The sequence below is a fragment of the Setaria italica genome, chromosome VIII (genome assembly GCF_000263155.2).
Source record: "Setaria italica strain Yugu1 chromosome VIII, Setaria_italica_v2.0, whole genome shotgun sequence".
In the NCBI taxonomy this organism is placed as follows: domain Eukaryota; kingdom Viridiplantae; phylum Streptophyta; class Magnoliopsida; order Poales; family Poaceae; genus Setaria; species Setaria italica.
In genome coordinates this window covers 8,533,633-8,551,759 of record NC_028457.1, presented here as the reverse complement: position 1 = coordinate 8,551,759, position 18,127 = coordinate 8,533,633, and the positions used below count along the sequence as shown (strand labels likewise).

Below are 18,127 nucleotides of genomic sequence, written 5' to 3'. Positions count from 1 at the left end.
ATGGCTGTTGATCATGGCAGCCTCTTCTCTAAATCTTTGATTCGTCGATTCGATTCCAATCAGGTGATCGCCGGAGTGGGTGCCGTGCCGGAGCCACCGGCAAAGCTGAAGCTCTACTCCTTCTGGCAAAGCTCGTGCTCGCAACGCGTCCGCATCGCCCTCAACCTTAAAGGTAGGTACTCCGCATGACTCTATCAGAAAGCCTCATGAGTCATGAGCAACTGCTTCAGAAGTGTTAGCTGAACCTGAACATTCTGAAACAATCTATCGGACTGGCCAGGCGGCGCACTGGGACTGGAATACGAGTACAGGCTGGTGAATCTCCTCGCAAGCGAGCAGTCAGACCTAGGTACTTCCATATACGTATATGAGTTTAGAATCAAGGGATAAGGGTACCCACGGGTCCCCACCGACTAGGATACTGATCGGCCCTGACAGGTGCGCCTGCACGACCACGCCGTGTGGGCCAAGGCATGAAGATACATGGAGCACAAGTCCGGAGGCTGGACGAACTGATACTGCCGGATATTGCAGGATATTTGTTGACCTAATCCCCCGCCTACAAATCTACCACCTGGGTAACCCTCTAGTGGTCTACCGGTCACTAAATCTGACAGTTGACGCGCCAAGTAGGGGTGATCGTGAGATCCTCCTCAGTGAGCTTGATGGCATTCCACTCTAGCATCATTTTTCTAGAGAGCATGAAGGACTTCCTTGCCAATCCGATCCCGCTTCGCTTTGGGAGCATACTGGTGGACTCCGACTCCGCCGCCTCCATCACCGACTCGGTGTTCGCCACCAGCTCGGCATCTGTCGGACCTACATTGATGGAGCAAGGTCTTTACCCGAGGATCATCATGCCGCTTGCCCAGCAGGTCGACGATCTCTCTCTTAGAGAGGATCCATGCATCCTCGCGGCAACCCGCCCACCCAGACCCACCGATCTAATCACGCGGTTAGATCGCATCAGCAACACCATTGCTAAGTGCATCAACCTCTCCGAAGTGGCACTACGCCCTGGAAGGTCGGTGAAGGGCTCTCCCCACGCCCCTTTTGGCATCAAGAACTCGGCTGTCGTGTTTTCCAAAAAGCTCGTGCAGTCTTTCCAGATCCAATCTGACGACCCACCCAGTTTCCAGACTATGGCAAACATCCAATACCTACGGCGCTTCTACCCTTAGGAACTAAAAGCTACGTACTCTCTTTACATTTTTATATTGAATAAATAAAAACCTCAGAGGTTCTTTGTGTATACCTTTTCGCTTTCTTATCCGAGCTCTTAATCACTCTTGGAGGCTGTCCGACTTGTTCGACAGACCACACCTTCGCTTTTACGCTAGGAGGCTTCCCTCGCTACGCGCTGATCTCCGGGTCCCAACTTTTCTCCTACTCCTCTTAATGTTGTGCGACTACTGGCCTAACCACACGGTGTTCTGTCAAACATACCAAGGGAGGGAAGGAGTTTTGCCTTTACATGAGTTAATCAACAAGTTTTCTTACCCTACGGCGCAGATTGATACATTTTAAAGTTTTTTCATTACAAGTCCAGTTCCTTAACTACGTCCTCTGCGGCTTGTTGATATTGCTCGACCAACTCCGGGAGGTTACCAGCATCAAAGTCCTCGGCAACGCTCGTTCCAACAAGCTCCACAGCCAGTCGGGGAACTGCGTCTTCAGAAGCGCCATGACATTCTTGGTGCACTCCACGGTGGTCTCCTTCATCAAGGCTTTCAGCCGACTTTGCGCATTCTTCGACTCAGCCACAAACCGAGCTAAGTCATATATTCATTTAAATATTTTACGGCTTCCGTATATCTCCACACGACTCAATTCTCCTATGTCTCCGTGACTTTGTCCGACCACCCTGGTCACACCTCTAACTGCTTATACAGTTTGGTCCGTCTACTACACGAGCAGTCGGGGGTTGCGCCCTATGAGTGCCCAGCGCACGCTCTTTACTTTTCCGTACAGTTCCAACTGCTTTGCGGCTTGTCCGTCTCTCTTAACAATTGCTAAAGTACTTGGTAGCACACACTTTAATCCATGAAATCTTGACTCATCTTGTGATGCCTCGTCTACAAGCTCGAGATATGCTCTTAGCAGACTGCTGGCTAAGAAAGGCTAGGTGTTTAAACGTAACAAACTAACTACCTTAGAAAATACATACCCATAAGGGTAGGACGCGCAAGGATTTACTTTTATGCTGATTAAACTTCCAAGTTATTCAATATTCTATATTATGCTACATAATATTTGTATTGTCCTTTTACAGCTAAAAACCACTCGGTGTGCCTCCAGCTGCTCGTCTGACCTCCCAGGCTCGGGTGCTCGGGGCGGAAGGTGACGAGGCACGCTTTTGTGGCTCGGCCGGCTCCTAGGCTCGGGGGCTGGGTACCAAGACGACTTGGCATTCCTCCGCAGCTCCGCCAGTCCTCTCGCTCGGGGACTGGACGCCTATTTCAGGTCGGCGTGCCTCTATGGCTCTGCCAGTCCCCGCGCTCGGGGGCTAAGAGCTATATTTGTATCCTTTTACAACGGAAATAATACATCAGATTCTTAACCATTGGACCAATTACTTTAATCGCTTCAATGTTCGGGGGTACTCCATATGGAGTGCGTCTTGCTATACCCTCCATGTGCTTCCTTTCAATCTACAGGATGCTAGACATCTCGGAGCTCGGCAGTCGCATAACCATGTGCCTTTGGTCATACGCGCATGTGGAAGCTTCAATTTTTCTTTTTTTTTGAACACTGCGCAGCCTCTCCATCGCTATGAAGACAACGCAACTTCAGCTAAGTACATTACAAGTTTCGTTACGCATCCGTCAGGCTCCTGTTCGGCTCCACATTGCTCGGGGACTTGAGGGATAATGGTACCCACGGGTCCCCACCGACAAGGATACTGGTCAGCCCTAACGGGTGGACCCGCCTGACCATGCTGTGCGGGCCAATGCATGAAGATACGTGGAGCACAAGTCCAGAGGCCGGGCGAATTGGTTCTACCCGGATATTGCGGTATACTTGTTGTAGTCTGACTCAGATTGCTTTCTATGTAACAATCGACTAGGATTAGATGCTATCCGATTGTAACCCTAGGTCATCAGCCTATATAAGGCAGCCAGGGGCACCCCCGAGGGTAACGCAGCTCATCTCGACTCATCCCACCTCATGTTAACTCTTCGCACCTGCGATCAACAATACAATCCATCAGAACACAGGATGTAGGGTATCATTCTCCGCCAAATCTGTTTAAACCTTGCGTCCCTGTGTTGCCATTCGAGTTTTTATCTTGCTATCTCCCCTACTTACAAATCTACCATCTGGGTAACTCCTTGGTGGACTGCCGGTCACTAAATCCGACAAGCATTGACATGGCTACCAGTGTTTCCTTCTTGAGAGAATCCAGGTGCAGAAATCTTGTGAAACTGTCTTTTTTTAGTCTTTAACCAAAGAATTTGAGAGGTTGAACCCAATCAAGTATGTTCCGGCATTGGTGGACGGTGAAACGGTCATCGCAGATTCCTTTGCGACCTCGGTTGTAAGAGTTTTTTTGAGTTGCCATAGCGATGAAGTCTCTGGTCTCTGTTCCTTTTGGTGTGTACTGTGTACTAGTACCTTGAGGTCATGTACCCCCAGCATCCTCTGCTACCACAAGAACCCCAGAAGAGGGCACTGAATATCCAGGTTCGTTCTCTGTTTCGAGCCAAAACAACCATTTCATCAGGGTACTCTGTTTCACTGAAATAACACAATTGAGTTTATAAAGACAAAACATTTGATCATGCCATAGTTTCTACAAACAAATAGTATGAAAACTGAAGACACACTTAACACCGCTGCTGTGAAAAAAAAATCATGCACTTTATATACCAATGCCTGCACTGCTCATCCGAATTAAAAATGGCCTTGGACTTATGATTTTTGAGTTGCAGATTGCAAGCATCGTCGGTTCAAGCATTCAACCGCTCCAAAACTATCCTGTCCTTGTGAGTTCATTTGCAGAAACTACAGCTCTTTCTATTTGTCATAGACGTGTGTTTTATTGTTCCTTTCTTCCTCAGAGCATGAGAAGTTTTCTTCTGCACCTTGGTTGCAGAATTTCATAGAGGAGAAGTTGGACTCAAACGAGGCGATTAAATGGACCAAGCATCAGATCAACAGGGGCTTCAAAGGTTCAATACTCTCTCATCAATTTGACTGATTCTGTGAGATTGGATGGAAAATAACTGTAACTGCACGGATAGGGCAAATCGCATGGGGTTTCTTTCTCATGAATCAAAATAAACAATTTCTGCTAAAAAGGATTTCCTTTTATAAATTGTGATATCATAAATCCTATTTCGCTAGCTTTTAAATTTCTAACCAATGTATTTTCAGCTCTTGAGAAGCTGCTGAAAGGATGCAACACTACATATGCCACAGGAAGTGAAATCCAGCTGGTTTGCACCTCATTTTCCTATTTATTTGTGTATTTTTGTTTGAGGCATAAATGTATTGATAGTGAAACATGGATTGATGTTCAAAACCCGACAAGCTGATATTCTCCAACAAAAAGATCTAGCTGAGCAGATGAGCAGCTCCAAAGTCCAAACTACCATATCAAAGTTTTACACTTTCACACTGCTGAAATTCCTACAATGATTCCCCATTCAACAAACAAAAAATGCGCCATCGAAAAAGTTAATACTAGAAATTTTAGCTTAGAATACTTGTGATAATAGTTCCCTCTGTTTTACCTGATTCTGTACAGGCAGATTTATTTCTCCAACCCCAGATATATGGTGGTATTAAGCGCTTCGGAATTGATATGTTAAGTACCACTGAGTCACTGACCTTGCGAATTACAGCTTTATTTTCTTATTTACAATCTCAACAGGGAATAGAAAATAATTGCAAGCTTAGTGCTTGCAGTTGCAGCAAGCCGTCTAGCCCAGCGTTGAAGTAGAATGTTGGTGGTTCAATGGCACAACCCTCATCTATTCTCTTTTCTTAAACCAAACGTACAAAATTTCATTTTATCAAAAAGCATACACAATTTCTCATGTGTATGCTTGATATTTGGTTGTAACCTGCAGTTTAATCATAAATTAGAATATGTTCATCGAACAGCTTTCAGTTGCAATTTACCTACAAAAAAGTAGGGGATTGATGAACTTCATAAACCATCATATTCATCGGCTGGCCCTAAATTTTTTTTTTGTTTTGCTTTGCAGTCAATTTACCCTGTCCTGGAAAGGCTCCATGAAGCTTATATGGAACATCCTGCATTCCTAGCTGCATTGCCAGAGAAGCAACCAGATGCGCCTTTCTCCTGAGCACATATGCAAAACCTATTTGGAACCATCTGTTCCAGCCCTATGTGTCATGGATCTAAATAGCAGAAATAGTGTCTATAGCTATCTTTTTGTTAGATATTGTGTCGAATATTTGTCCAAGTCCGGTTACGACGGGACTTGAAGTTGTACTGCTAGTTGTATTTAGCAGTATAGGATAGAGTCCGTGTCATACTCTGTAACCCGAGCTTCCTCATAAATATGAGAGGAGGGCTGCTGTTGTAACCATGACGACATAGCGGCAGGCTTGTAAGAGGGAGGCGGCATGATGCCGAGACCCCAAAGCTACCGGTGTCATGGTATTGGGGAGGAGCGCCGTAGTCATGCCCAGGGATGTAGGTTTCAGCTGAACCTCATCAACAAAGATAGTGTCTCCATTGTCGTCTGTGATCGTGCAAGTTCGTCTCGGTAGATTCAATCGATGCCTTCCGCTAGTGGAGATTAGCAGGCGGCTTGTCACCGTGAAGGCTAATTTTCTAACACTTTATTTAAATTGTTAGTTGATTTGGCTGTCTATTTATGTCTGATAGACAAGAAGGAAAAAATGGATGATACGTAGAGAATGAATAAATTTCAAAGATAAGGTGTATTACAAGTTTACAATTATGCAAGCTTATTAAATTTTTCACGATAAGGTTTTGAGAACAAATCTTCAGCTTGATTGTCATATTCAAGCCATTGTACATGAATTATTTGTGAATAAAAAATTATTGGACATGAATGCTAACCCCATAGCGTGACACATAACATGGTCACACAGCCACCGTTAAGTGACATATACTGATATACCCTTGCTGAACCAGAAACTATCATTCAATTATTCCCAGTCTGCTTTTTAGGTGACAGGGCCTCAATAGCAGTTCCCAGAGGCCATGCGGCTTCAATGAAGTACTCGCCGTGCTTCACCTTGGATACAAATGTGATCTTCTTTGTTGGTGGCAGACCTGCAGCAGAGCATAGAACCATATCATGAATCTTGAACTTCAGATGGCTAGAAACACTAGTACAGTAACAGTCCATACTTAACAGCAGGAAAATTTCTTTGCATGTTGATTATTGTTGCTACTCACCGAAGCCATCAACGAGCAGTGTGTACTGGTAAGTAAGGTCCAGGCATAAGTATGGCACATTGGAGTCTTCAATCTTGGGGAATGCAACCTTTACTTTCTTAACACCCAATCGGCAAGCCTTCCTTGCAGCAATTCTGAATGCGGCTGGAGTGGCCTTTGCGCTGGGAGCTTCACTGTCTATGAATCCAACCTTCAAGAGAGACGAAGAAATTCAGCTCTCATAACATGCGTGTTTGTTAAAGTTTAGGTTGAGACATTGGTTGTTCCTACACGCGAGGCAAGATAGTGGAAGCTCGAGGTGACATAGAGGTTGTTTTGGCCAGCTCCACCTCCTCCATTCCACACACCGCCGAAGGTGCAGTTCTTTGTCTTGCATGGTGCGTTTAGGTTCAGTGCCTTGGTTATCTCTTCCCTGCATTTTTCATAATTTGCTCCTTTTGGTGAAGCAGTTGCATCGTATTTCTTCCCGTTGTAGCTGTATGTACCTTCGCAATTATTTTCCCCAAAAAAAGAATAACTAGTTATGCCCGGCGTTGTCATTAAGAAAAAAATTGTCAAGTACATTGATTTCAGTTTTCAGTATGTAAGTCGGCAACGTGCATACCACTAAATCCACGCAGCGTGCAGGAACTGAATGGCCCATTCTTTGCCTTCAAAATCTCTGCCCGTGCTGCAAAAGCACCAAAGCTCAAGTAACTGCAAGAACGATTTGGCTGATCAGTTTTAGTGCTATGTACAAACAAAGGCTACACTAGTTAATTACCAAGCTAATACTCCAATATAGTCAACCTGTGAACATAGACACTGTAATCTTTTCCTTTAAGATACTCTTTTGTAACATAGGGATCCTCTCCATCAGGTACTGCAGGAGCGCTAGCAGCAGCATATGCAGATATAGCATAGGCCATTTGCACCGACCCACCGCCCAAATCAACGATACCTACCGTCTGGGAGTAGTCTCCTCCCAATTTATCCAACAGATAATTCAGAGCAACCTACATTTAATTTCAAGGCATGCACAATAAGGTCGATGTTATATGAGAATATGACTATATGAGGCACAAAAGAAAAGTTAATCATGAGTATCTAAACATATTTTTTTTGGTGTTGTGTGGCTTCGAAATGCATACCCATAAGTAATGTCCTTCTTGAGACCCCTCAAGAACATTGATCCAGTTGGGGTTGTACTGAAATTTGCTTTTTGTGTGAACAAGATCCCTAACCTGTAGCGAAAATCAATCAACCAATGGTTTTTTAGCCATGTCAAAATCATTCATGATGGACAGGATGTTGCATGACAAACATAAAACTAGAGAGTATCATGAAACTACCGCTTCAAGGATTTCCTCTGATTTTTCTTCACCAATAAGTCTCAGACCAGCAGTTGCCTGCATGGTAAGAAAAACACTAATTAAACGCGTAGTGGAAGCAGTTTCAGACCCATTAACTTTTTAGGCTCTTTTGCATGCAATACTTTGAGAATAAATATGCAATCATGCATAAGGGGTGTAGTATATAGCAGGTTTATGCTAAATCTTTCAAATCCTGGGGTGCAAATGAACAGAGAGATTGTAACAACCCTAGGCGACATCAAGGAGTGGAATGTGTTAATTGATGATCATTTTGTCAGATCTTCGCGATTCAATATATTTGTGTAATTTATGGCATCAATCGGATCTTTAATATGACACTTTGACAAACAATTTGTACAAACAAAAAATAAAGACCCATTTTCAAAATAAAGTTAATTAGATATTATTGTGAAAGTGGCTTTTATCATGATACGTATATAATTTGTTTTTCTTACTCCTAGCTTAAGAGTGGTTGTTTTCATAAGCCGTGAAGGGACCACGCTTTTGGCCTTCTCAAGGAGAGGTAGTATGGAGTTGGCAGCATCCTGAGGCCGTCCAGCATATGAGCTCAGCCCGGGCTTCACCTGAAACCAACATTACAACCAATGTGTGCAATCAAAAGTGTGCTACAAAGTACAAATACTCGGAGAAGAACGAAACAAGTGCGTTCTCAAGAAGAGGTAGTATGGAATTAGCACCTTGGCGAAGACCTGGATGTCATCGCCGATTCCGAGGAGGTCCATCTGCCTATCGAACCTGAAGACGTGTAGCCGGCTCCCCGTGCTGCCGGCGTCGAAGATGACGGCGTACCTCCCGGGCCCAGCGGGCGCCTTCTCAGCGGCTGGCTTGTCGGCGGCGACGCCGGCCTTCCGGCCAAGCACGGGAGAATCGGCAAGGACTACGATGGGGTACGACGAGGACAGCTGCAGGAGGAGAAGCAACACGGCCGTGCCGAAGACGCGAGCCATTGCTACCTAGAGCTCTGCTCAATGAAGGAAGAAACCTGTGCCTTCTCCTGTACTCACACTAGAGCTAGTGCTGCGTGCGTGTTCAAGTCCTCATGCCAGGGTTGCCTTTTAAAGATTTGAAGGGGGAGAGTTTCTCAAGCTCCCCAGCTATTGTTCACATGCAGCCAGTGAGTTGCCTTCACATGTATGTGTATTCAATTGAGATAGATGATGATATACATCATGCTAATTTTAGACTATTATATCATCAGGGAAGAATAATACATGCATGGTGTATATAAGGTATATCTTCCTCACTGATTATGTTTAAACCGACCAAACATGATGAATAGATGATCAGGTGTACGGATTAGTAGTCCTTTTCGAACATCAGTATAACTTAGTATAATTTATTAATGTACCATAAAAAATATGTTTTAGGGTTTAGCCTGTACCTTGATTTTCTTGCAGATTAAGCAAACTTTAATTTTGCTGGTTACACATATGTACTCCGAGGAAGTGGACGAGTCGGTGGTGCTTCAGGGTTGTTCCGTTGGACCTGGAGGGGACTGACTGATGATCATCTAAAGGCACATGAAACGCAGTTAGCAACGCGATTACTAGTTGATTCAAAGTAGAAGTGTCAGGGTCCTAGTTAAATCCTGTCAACCATGAAGGGAAGCTATGGTTTGGTGGACACGGTGAATGGGAATTTAAAGGTTAGAATTTACTAGTTCGGAGCCTTTGCTATCCTTATATTAATAACCATCCAATTAACTAATAATCTGGACGAGATACGCACACGATGCACGATCTATAGCTTTTTCAGCTTGATCGGCAAATAAAGGTCACCGAGAGTGTCGGAAAGCTACACGGCCACACCTTGTAGTGGTGGATAGTATGGTAGTATATATAGTGATGGGAACGATACGTCTTGAACAGCTGCAGCTGCAGGCTGTGTTTTGTTTGTTATGGGCCTTTGTTTTGTTTGACGAGATTCTCCTTCTTTTCCTGCCGGACTCTGATTTTGTTTAATTCGACTTTTCCCGCCTTTCCATGCTCGTGTTCTATTTTCTTTGTGCAGATGTTTCATGCGCGCGTGTTTTAAATGTTTTTCAAACGCTATCTGTTTTCCTTTTAGGTCTGCGATTCAATTCAGCATTACGGAGAATCACTGCTTGCTATGTTATAAGGCACGATAATATTATCATGAACGCTAAACAGTAAATAGTCGGTCACCCTTTGTTTAGCGTTTAGGTCGTTTAAATGACCTAAATGTTTTTATATAATAACACTAAAATATACATATTTATGTATATAAAAGTCAAATATGCTTGAAAGTCTACATATTTACAAATGTAAAATGTAAGTATTCTATCAAATAATTTTTTTGGAAGAAATCTAAATCCCACAACACTTCATATACTTACGATGCTAATTAGTTTAGTATTGATTGTGGTATAGTTGTAATCCTCCTATTAAGTAAATTATGAATTAAATGGTCATTTAGCTCATTTAATCATGTTTAACTCGATTCTGTTTAGATGGTTTAGACAGTTTTTAACGGTTTAAACGGTCCAACCATTTAATTCACCGTTTAGGGCCTAAACAAGATGGAGGTCTCTGTTTAGCGTTTAAATAGGCCATTTAGGCGAACAGTGGGTATGGTAGAACTTGGCACGATCTTCCAAATAACATTTTGACAATTCCTTTATCTTATATTATATTGTTTATGGTTACAGAGTATATTTGATTACGAATCCAACCGTATAAAGTTTACATTATAAAAATAAAAAATTGATAGTCAAATTATTGATCAAAGATTGTAAATTTTGAATTTTGATATGCGTGTGCGCATCTTATAAGTAAAAACGGAGGGAGTATCAGGTAGGATAATTTTTACATCAGTGATGGATGGCAGCGTGTAAGTACTGTAAGTAAAAAAAAGACCCCTTTAAAAATAATTGATGGTTTCAGTAAAATACGGTAAATTTTTTAATATTCCGTATGTGCAAACTCAAGATATACGATGATGGAAAGGTGATGGGCAGTTCACCTCCACCACCTAAGGTTATAGGCCTCATCAATGCCCACCATCCGTAAGGCACCTATAGGTGGTCCAGACCTGAATCAAGCCCAACCAAGACCTGTGACACGTGACAGGGAGAAGGTAACAGACTTTGTGGTCTGCGGCGCGACGACGGAGACCGGCGCACGACTTGGTGGCTGAGGGGAGGAGGAGAGTGGCGTGCGGGGAGGAGTCGTCCAGCACGGGCCTCGGCGGTGGAATGAATGAGAAGAGTGGCGCACGGAGAGGAGGAGGAAACTGCATGACAGCGGAGGGGATGAGGTGAACAAATGCCGCTGAACATAGAGGGGGAGGGCTCGGTACTGTGGAAGGGGCTGCGGTTGTACACCCAATACCTTTTGGTATTGAAGGGGATTTTCAATTCGAATTCCATGAACATCCAAATAGATTGAGGGTACCCAATGCTAATTCTGAATTCCAAGCTTTAATATCTACATTCAAACTCAAACAGGGTGCAAGGAATGTTTTGTATTGAATGGACATGAAATGTATGGAAAGAAATTTATGCACTAAAAAATGATCCAACATGTGGAACAAATGAAATAAAGAGATTTTAGAGTGCTCAAAAAAATGAGAGCCGTCCGTCACGAGAAATCGAATGGTGGATGAAACAAAGGAAGTACTATTGCGCATACATCTATGCACCCACCACAATGTTTGGACAATCCTAAATATAGGGTTGGAGACCGAGACGCATCTAACATGGAGACCATGACGCAGGACGGCGTAGTCTACATGGAAAGATAGGAATTAGTCGAGGATTAGGAAAGTGCTCGTGTAATAAGAGTAGAACTCCTCTAGTCATATCCGACTAGTATTCTTGTAACCAACCGATCGTAACCCTGCCCTCAACTATATATGGCGAGGCAGGGACTCCCTCCAAAGCAATTTAATCCAACCAACACACAGGACGTAGGGTTTTACGCAATCTAGCAGCTCGAACCTGTCTAAATCGTGTGTCTACGTTTACCTTCGAGTTTCTGATCTCGACGAGCCCCACTAACCAAAACACTATCTCGGGCACCCCTCGGTAGGTTGCCGGGTCTAAACACCGACAAGTGCTGTGAAGTACCAAGAAGTACAAATTTGGTGGGACCTAGTAAAAAAATAGTAAGAAATTGCTATGATACCCTTTTAATTATGTGTAATCTATTTAATTTTTTTAAAAAAAAGATAAGAAAGGAAAGTACCTGCAAGTACCACTGGTACTTTAAAAGCATTGTAACAAAGGTTATAAAAAAATATATATATACCATGGAATATTTTAATTTATAAAGATATCAATTAATTATTATGTTAAAAAAATAAATTTTGATCATTGCAACAATCCAAAATAAACCGTATAACATCTAATGCATAATATGTAAACATTAAAAAGTACACCGTGAAACATCTCGTAAATACTATAAAAATAATAATAAATGCACCATGTAAAATCTTACGAATAGCATAAAAATTATAAAAATGCACCCACTATTAAACATCTCATAAATATTATGAAAAAACAATATATATGCGATGGAACATCTCGTAAATAATATGAGAACAATAACAAAATGCATCATAGAATATCACCTAAATACTATAGGAACAATCTAAAGTATAACAACGAACATCTCATACTAATAATCCTTGAACATCTCTTGAATATTATGGGAACAATCCAAAATACACCCCAGAACATCTCATGTATACTATGAAAACAATTAAATGTACACTTTGAAATATCTTATTAATAATATTGGAACAATAAAAAATATAACAATGGTTTAAATATACCATGGAACACATAAAATAATATCATGAAAGAAATATAATGTGAAGACATCTTAAAAAAGAAATAATCAGGGTAACCCAACCAAACACAGTTTTCGACTGAATTGTTATGCTACGTGGGCCGGACTAATAAATATGGCCCAAAATAAAACAGCCGAGCTGTAAGGTGTGGGGAGAATGTGTGCAAAACCAGCCCCACTAACAAAAAAAACTACATGGGTGGGTTTGCCATGTCTTGAACCCTAGTTTTGAGCACCACATGTAGCAAGATTCTATCCGATATCCCCTCCTTATTTGAGAGACAAGAAAACTACGCAAATGAAATACAGAGAGAATATGTCCGTTACAGCTATGCACTATGCATATTTAATACCATTATTTCCATGATCAATTTTGTGACTCGATTGGTAGTTCTGAAAAAACAAATCCCTAAATTTTCCGCACCTGCAGCACGAATGCACCATCTTGACTCTTGAACCAAAAATTGAGATTTACCAACAATTGGTAGTAATTGCTGAAGTGCCAATTCCTTTTTTCCCTTACCAATGCAAATAACACTTGGTTCATTATTCTGACAATTTTATCAGCAAGTTTAGCTACTGGTCTAGTGTCCTAATTTTAACCCGAGAGGTGACTGTAAGAATTAATTTATTACTATTTGAAATTTAGGACAATACTCCATGCTGATGCGCAATTTGTTACACACCGCTGAGAGCATAAAGTTGTACACACAATTATTGAGAACCAGACATTTCAAATAGGAGCGCTAACTCCAAAGAGCGATACGTATCATGATCACGCGCGCGCCAATATTAAGTGCAAAATACCCTTACTGAGCCGGAAATTAAATCATTAGTTTCCGGGTTTCTCTTTGTGTGTCACGGCCTCAATAGCAGTGCCCAGAGGCCATGCAGCTTCAATGTAGTATTCTCCATGCTTCACTTTGTCAACAAATGTGATCTTCTTCATTGGCTGCAAACCTGCAGTGCAACCAGATATATGGAACGAACGATGTCTCAAGTCCGAGGTTCAGCTTGCTCGGAACACTAGTAAGAGATAACAGCAGAAAACTTTCTTGGCGTCTCGAGTAAATGTCAAAAATCAATGAGACTTACCGAATCCGTCAACGAGCAATGTGTACTTGTAAGAAAGATCCATGCACAAGTACGGCACATCCATGTCATCAACGTTTGGGTAGGCAACTTTTGCTTTCTTGACGTCCAATTGGCAAGCCTTCTTTGCAGCAGCCATGAACGCGGCAGGAGCAGCCTTTGCGCTCGGAGCTTTGCTGTCTATGAACCCAACCTTTCAAAGACAAAATTAAAGATTTAGTTCCTGCAACTTGCAGACCCTAAATTAAATTGAGGCATCAGTTCTTTATCAAAAGAAAAAGAAAAAGTTGATGCATCAGAGTTGCAGTGATTTACATGTGAGGCAAGGTAGTAGAAACCCGTTGAGGCATAGATGTTGTTTTGGCCAGCACCACCTCCCCCGTTCCACACGCCGTTAAATGTGCAGTTTTTTGTGTGGCATGGTGCATTCAACTTCAGTGCCTTGGTTATCTCTTCCCTGCAGTTCTCATATACTGCTCCTTCTGGTCTAGCAGTCGCATCATATTCCTTCCCATGATAGGTGTAATTACCTTAAAAAAACATTTTATGGACCTTATAGAGCCTGACAATCCTAACAATATTCTCTAAAAAACAAGCAAGTATGATCCTTGGGTATTTTCGTCCAAATACGTACCACTGAATCCACGCAGCATGCAGGAGCTGAATGGCCCATTCTTTGACTTCAGGATCTCTGCTCGTGCTGCAAAAGCACCATAGCGCAAGTAACTGCATGCATGGACAAGGTTTTGGCTGATCACTGTTACAAATTAGGAAGAGTAATGCTACACTTAGCTTTTTTGGCTCCCCAGTTAGGACGATAGATTCAGACCTGTGAACATAGACATTGTAATCCTTTCCTTTGAAGTACTCTTTTGTAATATAGGGATCCTCTCCATTGGCCGCCGCAGGGGCTCTCGCAGCAGCAGTTGCGGAGATAGCATACGCCATTTGCACAGATCCACCACCCATGTCGATCACGCCTACCGTCTGGGAGTAGTCCCCTCCCAATTTATCCAACAAATAATTCAATGCAACCTACATCTCATAGAATGCACACGAAGGTTAATCGATACGAGCATAGACCGATTTTATTTTGTTCTTGTGTTACTGCTAGATCGTACCCAGAGGTAGGATCCTTCTTGAGTTCCCTCAAGAACATTGATCCAGTTGGCCTTGTACTGGAATTTGCTCTTTTTGTGGACAAGATCTCTGACCTGCATTAACGACTAAAAGTTATAATCAGGAAATGCATTTTCAGTCCAAATCAATATCATTGGATCATAAACATTATTATGTTTACCGCATCAAGAATTTGCTCTGCCTTTTGATTTCCGATAAGGCGCAATCCTGCAGTCGCCTGCAAGTTTGGTTAGTAAGAGGCCAAATTAATCACAATTATTTGGAAGTGAAGTTCTTGTATAATAGCAAAATTGTTGACATACTCCTAGCTTAAGAGGTGTTGTTTTTGTAAGCCGTGAAGGGACAACGCTCTTGGCCTTATCAAGAAGAGGTAGTATGGAGTTTGCAGCCTCCTTGGGTTGTCCAGCATACGAGCTCAGCCCGGGCTTCACCTGCACCAACAAATCATTAATTATGGACAATCAAAATGTTCTACAAACATCTTATAACAACAAATCTTGTTGTTAAAAAGCTAACAAATCTAGTCCATTTCTAGTTTTTTTCTCTCTCTTCCCTCCTCTCTCTCCCCCCTAGTTCTAGATCTAGATATAGATGACAAGCTAATAAAGCTAGATATGATGGATAGAAGTTCAAAAAGAAGGTTGAAATGGCACAAACTCACCTTATATAGCCACCTCCTCCAAGAAAATCAAGAGCAAAACTTTTCCCCTTAAATTTGGTGTTTGGAGCTTTTCCCAAGCTCCTCTCGGGCAAATTCCAAATGGAAGGTTGCCTAAGGAAAAAGATGAACAAGAGCATTTATGGTGGACTTTGTGCTGGCAGGCGACATAAGCTAACCGCAAGCACAGATCACCCCATCTGTGTTGGGGGTGGGCTTAGGTCGACCGTCAGCACAGTGGCCTTTGTGCTAGCAGGTCACATAAGCCTACCGCCAACACAGATGGGGCGATCTGTGCTGGCGGGTGCTTGCGTCGCCTGCCAACACAGTAGCCACTGTGCTGGTGGGTGCCCCCGCCAGTCCGAGGAAGCTTTGTGCTGGCGGGTGCCAATCACGCCCGCCAGCACACTAATTTGCCTGTGCTAGTACAAATTGTTTCTGGCGTGGTGTTTTGCTCTTTTCCTTTATTTTTTCTTTTTGCGGGAACACTTTTGCAATTGTATAATACAATCACTTGTAATTAGTTTTAACTGCTACATCAGATTTCAAACAACACCATTTTCGCATAATCTAGCAGCCTTTAGGACTAAGAACTAGTAAATGCGATCATCATACCTTGGCGAAGAACTCGATATCGTCGCCGATACGGGCAAGGTCCATCTGCCTGTCGAACCTGAAGACGTACACCCGGCTCCCCGTGCTGCCGGCGTCGAAGATGACGGCGTACCTCCCCATCCCAGCCGGCGTGTTCTCCGTGGCAGCTTTGCCGTCGATGACGCCGGCCTTCCGACCAAGAACGCCGGCGGCATCGGCGGCATGGACCAGGATGGGGTACGAGGAGGCCAGCTGCACTACGAGAATCAGCACGGCCGCCATGCCGACGACACGAGCCATGGCTAGCCCTGTGCTCTGGATGCGGAGAGTCTCACTTGCTATACCTCGTGCTCTGTGCTCTACTCGACAGGAAAGGGTGTCTTTTTAAAGAGCTCAAAACGAAAAGTTCTTCCCATGAGCTGAGCACCTCAGGTGTGCTTAACGTGCTAAGACTGTTAGAGTGCAGTCCAAGCCCCTGAACGTGTAAACGCTCCTAAGTCGGTTACTAGTAGCCTTCACATGTATTCTGACAAGACGCCAAGACAGTGAAACAAATAAAGATGCATCTTCTAGCTAACAAACCGCTTAAATAAGTCAAGAATAAGTACACAAGTTGGTAGCGCTGATAAACAGTTACTAGTTGTCTTGACGGATAAAGGTGCTGAAATATGTCTGTTAAAGTGTGTATGGGACAAAAAAAGGAGGAAAAAGAAAAGGAAACAACAGCAGCACCGCCCACTGCCAAGCAAAGGATGGAGTGGTCGCGGAGTGTCGAATCTAAAAACAGTGGGACAAAGAGGACAACCTCTAGGTTCTTATGCCACATTTGGGACAGAGGGAATAAAACGTGACTTCCACCTCCGATCTTGAAACAAATCCATTTAATATCTTTATCATTGATGAAACCTTTTAACTTTAATCAACAGTATCATATATATCACTGCAAGGTGAAAAACTATCGCCAAGAGTAAGTGTGAATCAGCCACAAACTATTTCGGAACAAGAATCATCTCCCAGTCGGACAATTGCTAATCACACTCAGCAATTGTTGTACATCTTATATTGTATATGAAGGGTACGTTGAACGAAATTTGTTTCCCTTTTCTGCAGACGTGTTGTCATCAGTAACATTGCTTATAACGATGTGAACAAACAATATCTTTCAATGGAAATTTCCTTGGATTAAGGTTTTTTATGTTGTGCAATATGCACGTTGTGGATAATTTACTAGTGTTACATACTTGAGTTCCGTGCCATGCGGGTTTTGTAAAGTTCCAAAGCGTCCTGTAGTGCCATTTATATGCTACTATAAAATTAAAGCATAGCTGTGTTTCTTATCACAATAGAGGGCTTCTTTGGGGAAAAAAAAAAGAAAACATAGAGAGCTCATTATCCAATATTTCCATGCTAGTAGATAGATATGAAATTTTAAACGTACCTATAAGAGCATCTCTATATGTAAGTGTGTCTATGAAAGTCTCTTATATCTCATAGACACGCTTCATAACCCGTACCCGCTACATATCCTAATACCGTCTGTGGGGAGACAAGCAGAGATGAAATAAAGCATGCCTACATTATAAATACAGCATATCTACAGCGTATCTACAGGACCTTTTTTCTAGTAATATTATTGCTCATTATTTGGTTCATCATGAAAATAGTTTTATAATATGTACTTCTCTATTCGAAATTATTTGTTCTCATAGATGAGCTCTTTTACGTACACAATACTACAATTTAGTAGTATATAGTATGTATAAGATCTAACTGTTCGTTATTATGGATAATTTAGTAGTTATTACATTGTAAAAAGTGATATTTCAAATGGAATGGTCTTTTAAACTTTATGCTAGTGTTAAAAATAAAATTATAGTGATGCCAATGCCATTTGTGTTCTTTTAGCATGCATGGTACCCTTATACTACCCATACTATTTATGTATACTACCCATACCACATGTGAAGATTTCAGTAATATACAATTAATCTTGACCGTCGGATGTTTTTATACTGGTCCTTTTCGAGCACTAGTATAACCTAGTATTGTATATTGT

General features: G+C 42.3%; 3 protein-coding genes across 3 annotated transcripts; 1 reads left to right on the top strand and 2 right to left on the bottom strand.

The window, feature by feature from the left end:
• Positions 1 to 5,315, top strand: LOC101769581 (glutathione S-transferase zeta class-like). The gene is made up of 9 exons (XM_022829467.1): positions 1 to 172; positions 281 to 349; positions 3,453 to 3,538; positions 3,613 to 3,684; positions 3,933 to 3,986; positions 4,097 to 4,172; positions 4,378 to 4,439; positions 4,751 to 4,815; positions 5,219 to 5,315. Exons 1-9 carry the CDS (start codon positions 1 to 3, stop codon positions 5,313 to 5,315), a joined length of 753 nt encoding a protein of 250 aa, XP_022685202.1.
• Positions 5,316 to 5,900: 585 nt separating this feature from the next.
• Positions 5,901 to 12,368, bottom strand: LOC101770111 (probable apyrase 3). Its single transcript, XM_004978923.3, has 9 exons — positions 8,454 to 12,368; positions 8,211 to 8,339; positions 7,735 to 7,791; positions 7,534 to 7,626; positions 7,193 to 7,398; positions 7,008 to 7,099; positions 6,674 to 6,888; positions 6,404 to 6,593; positions 5,901 to 6,277 (listed from the first exon to the last, which is right to left on the bottom strand). Exons 1-9 carry the CDS (start codon positions 8,721 to 8,723, stop codon positions 6,147 to 6,149), a joined length of 1,383 nt encoding a protein of 460 aa, XP_004978980.1. The 5' UTR covers positions 8,724 to 12,368; the 3' UTR covers positions 5,901 to 6,146.
• Positions 12,369 to 13,198: 830 nt separating this feature from the next.
• Positions 13,199 to 16,471, bottom strand: LOC101769705 (probable apyrase 3). The gene is made up of 9 exons (XM_004978921.4): positions 16,093 to 16,471; positions 15,122 to 15,250; positions 14,980 to 15,036; positions 14,801 to 14,893; positions 14,509 to 14,714; positions 14,314 to 14,405; positions 13,995 to 14,209; positions 13,683 to 13,872; positions 13,199 to 13,547 (listed from the first exon to the last, which is right to left on the bottom strand). The coding sequence occupies exons 1-9, from the start codon at positions 16,369 to 16,371 to the stop codon at positions 13,420 to 13,422; spliced, it is 1,389 nt and encodes a 462-aa protein (XP_004978978.1). The 5' UTR covers positions 16,372 to 16,471; the 3' UTR covers positions 13,199 to 13,419.
• Positions 16,472 to 18,127: the final 1,656 nt, after the last annotated feature.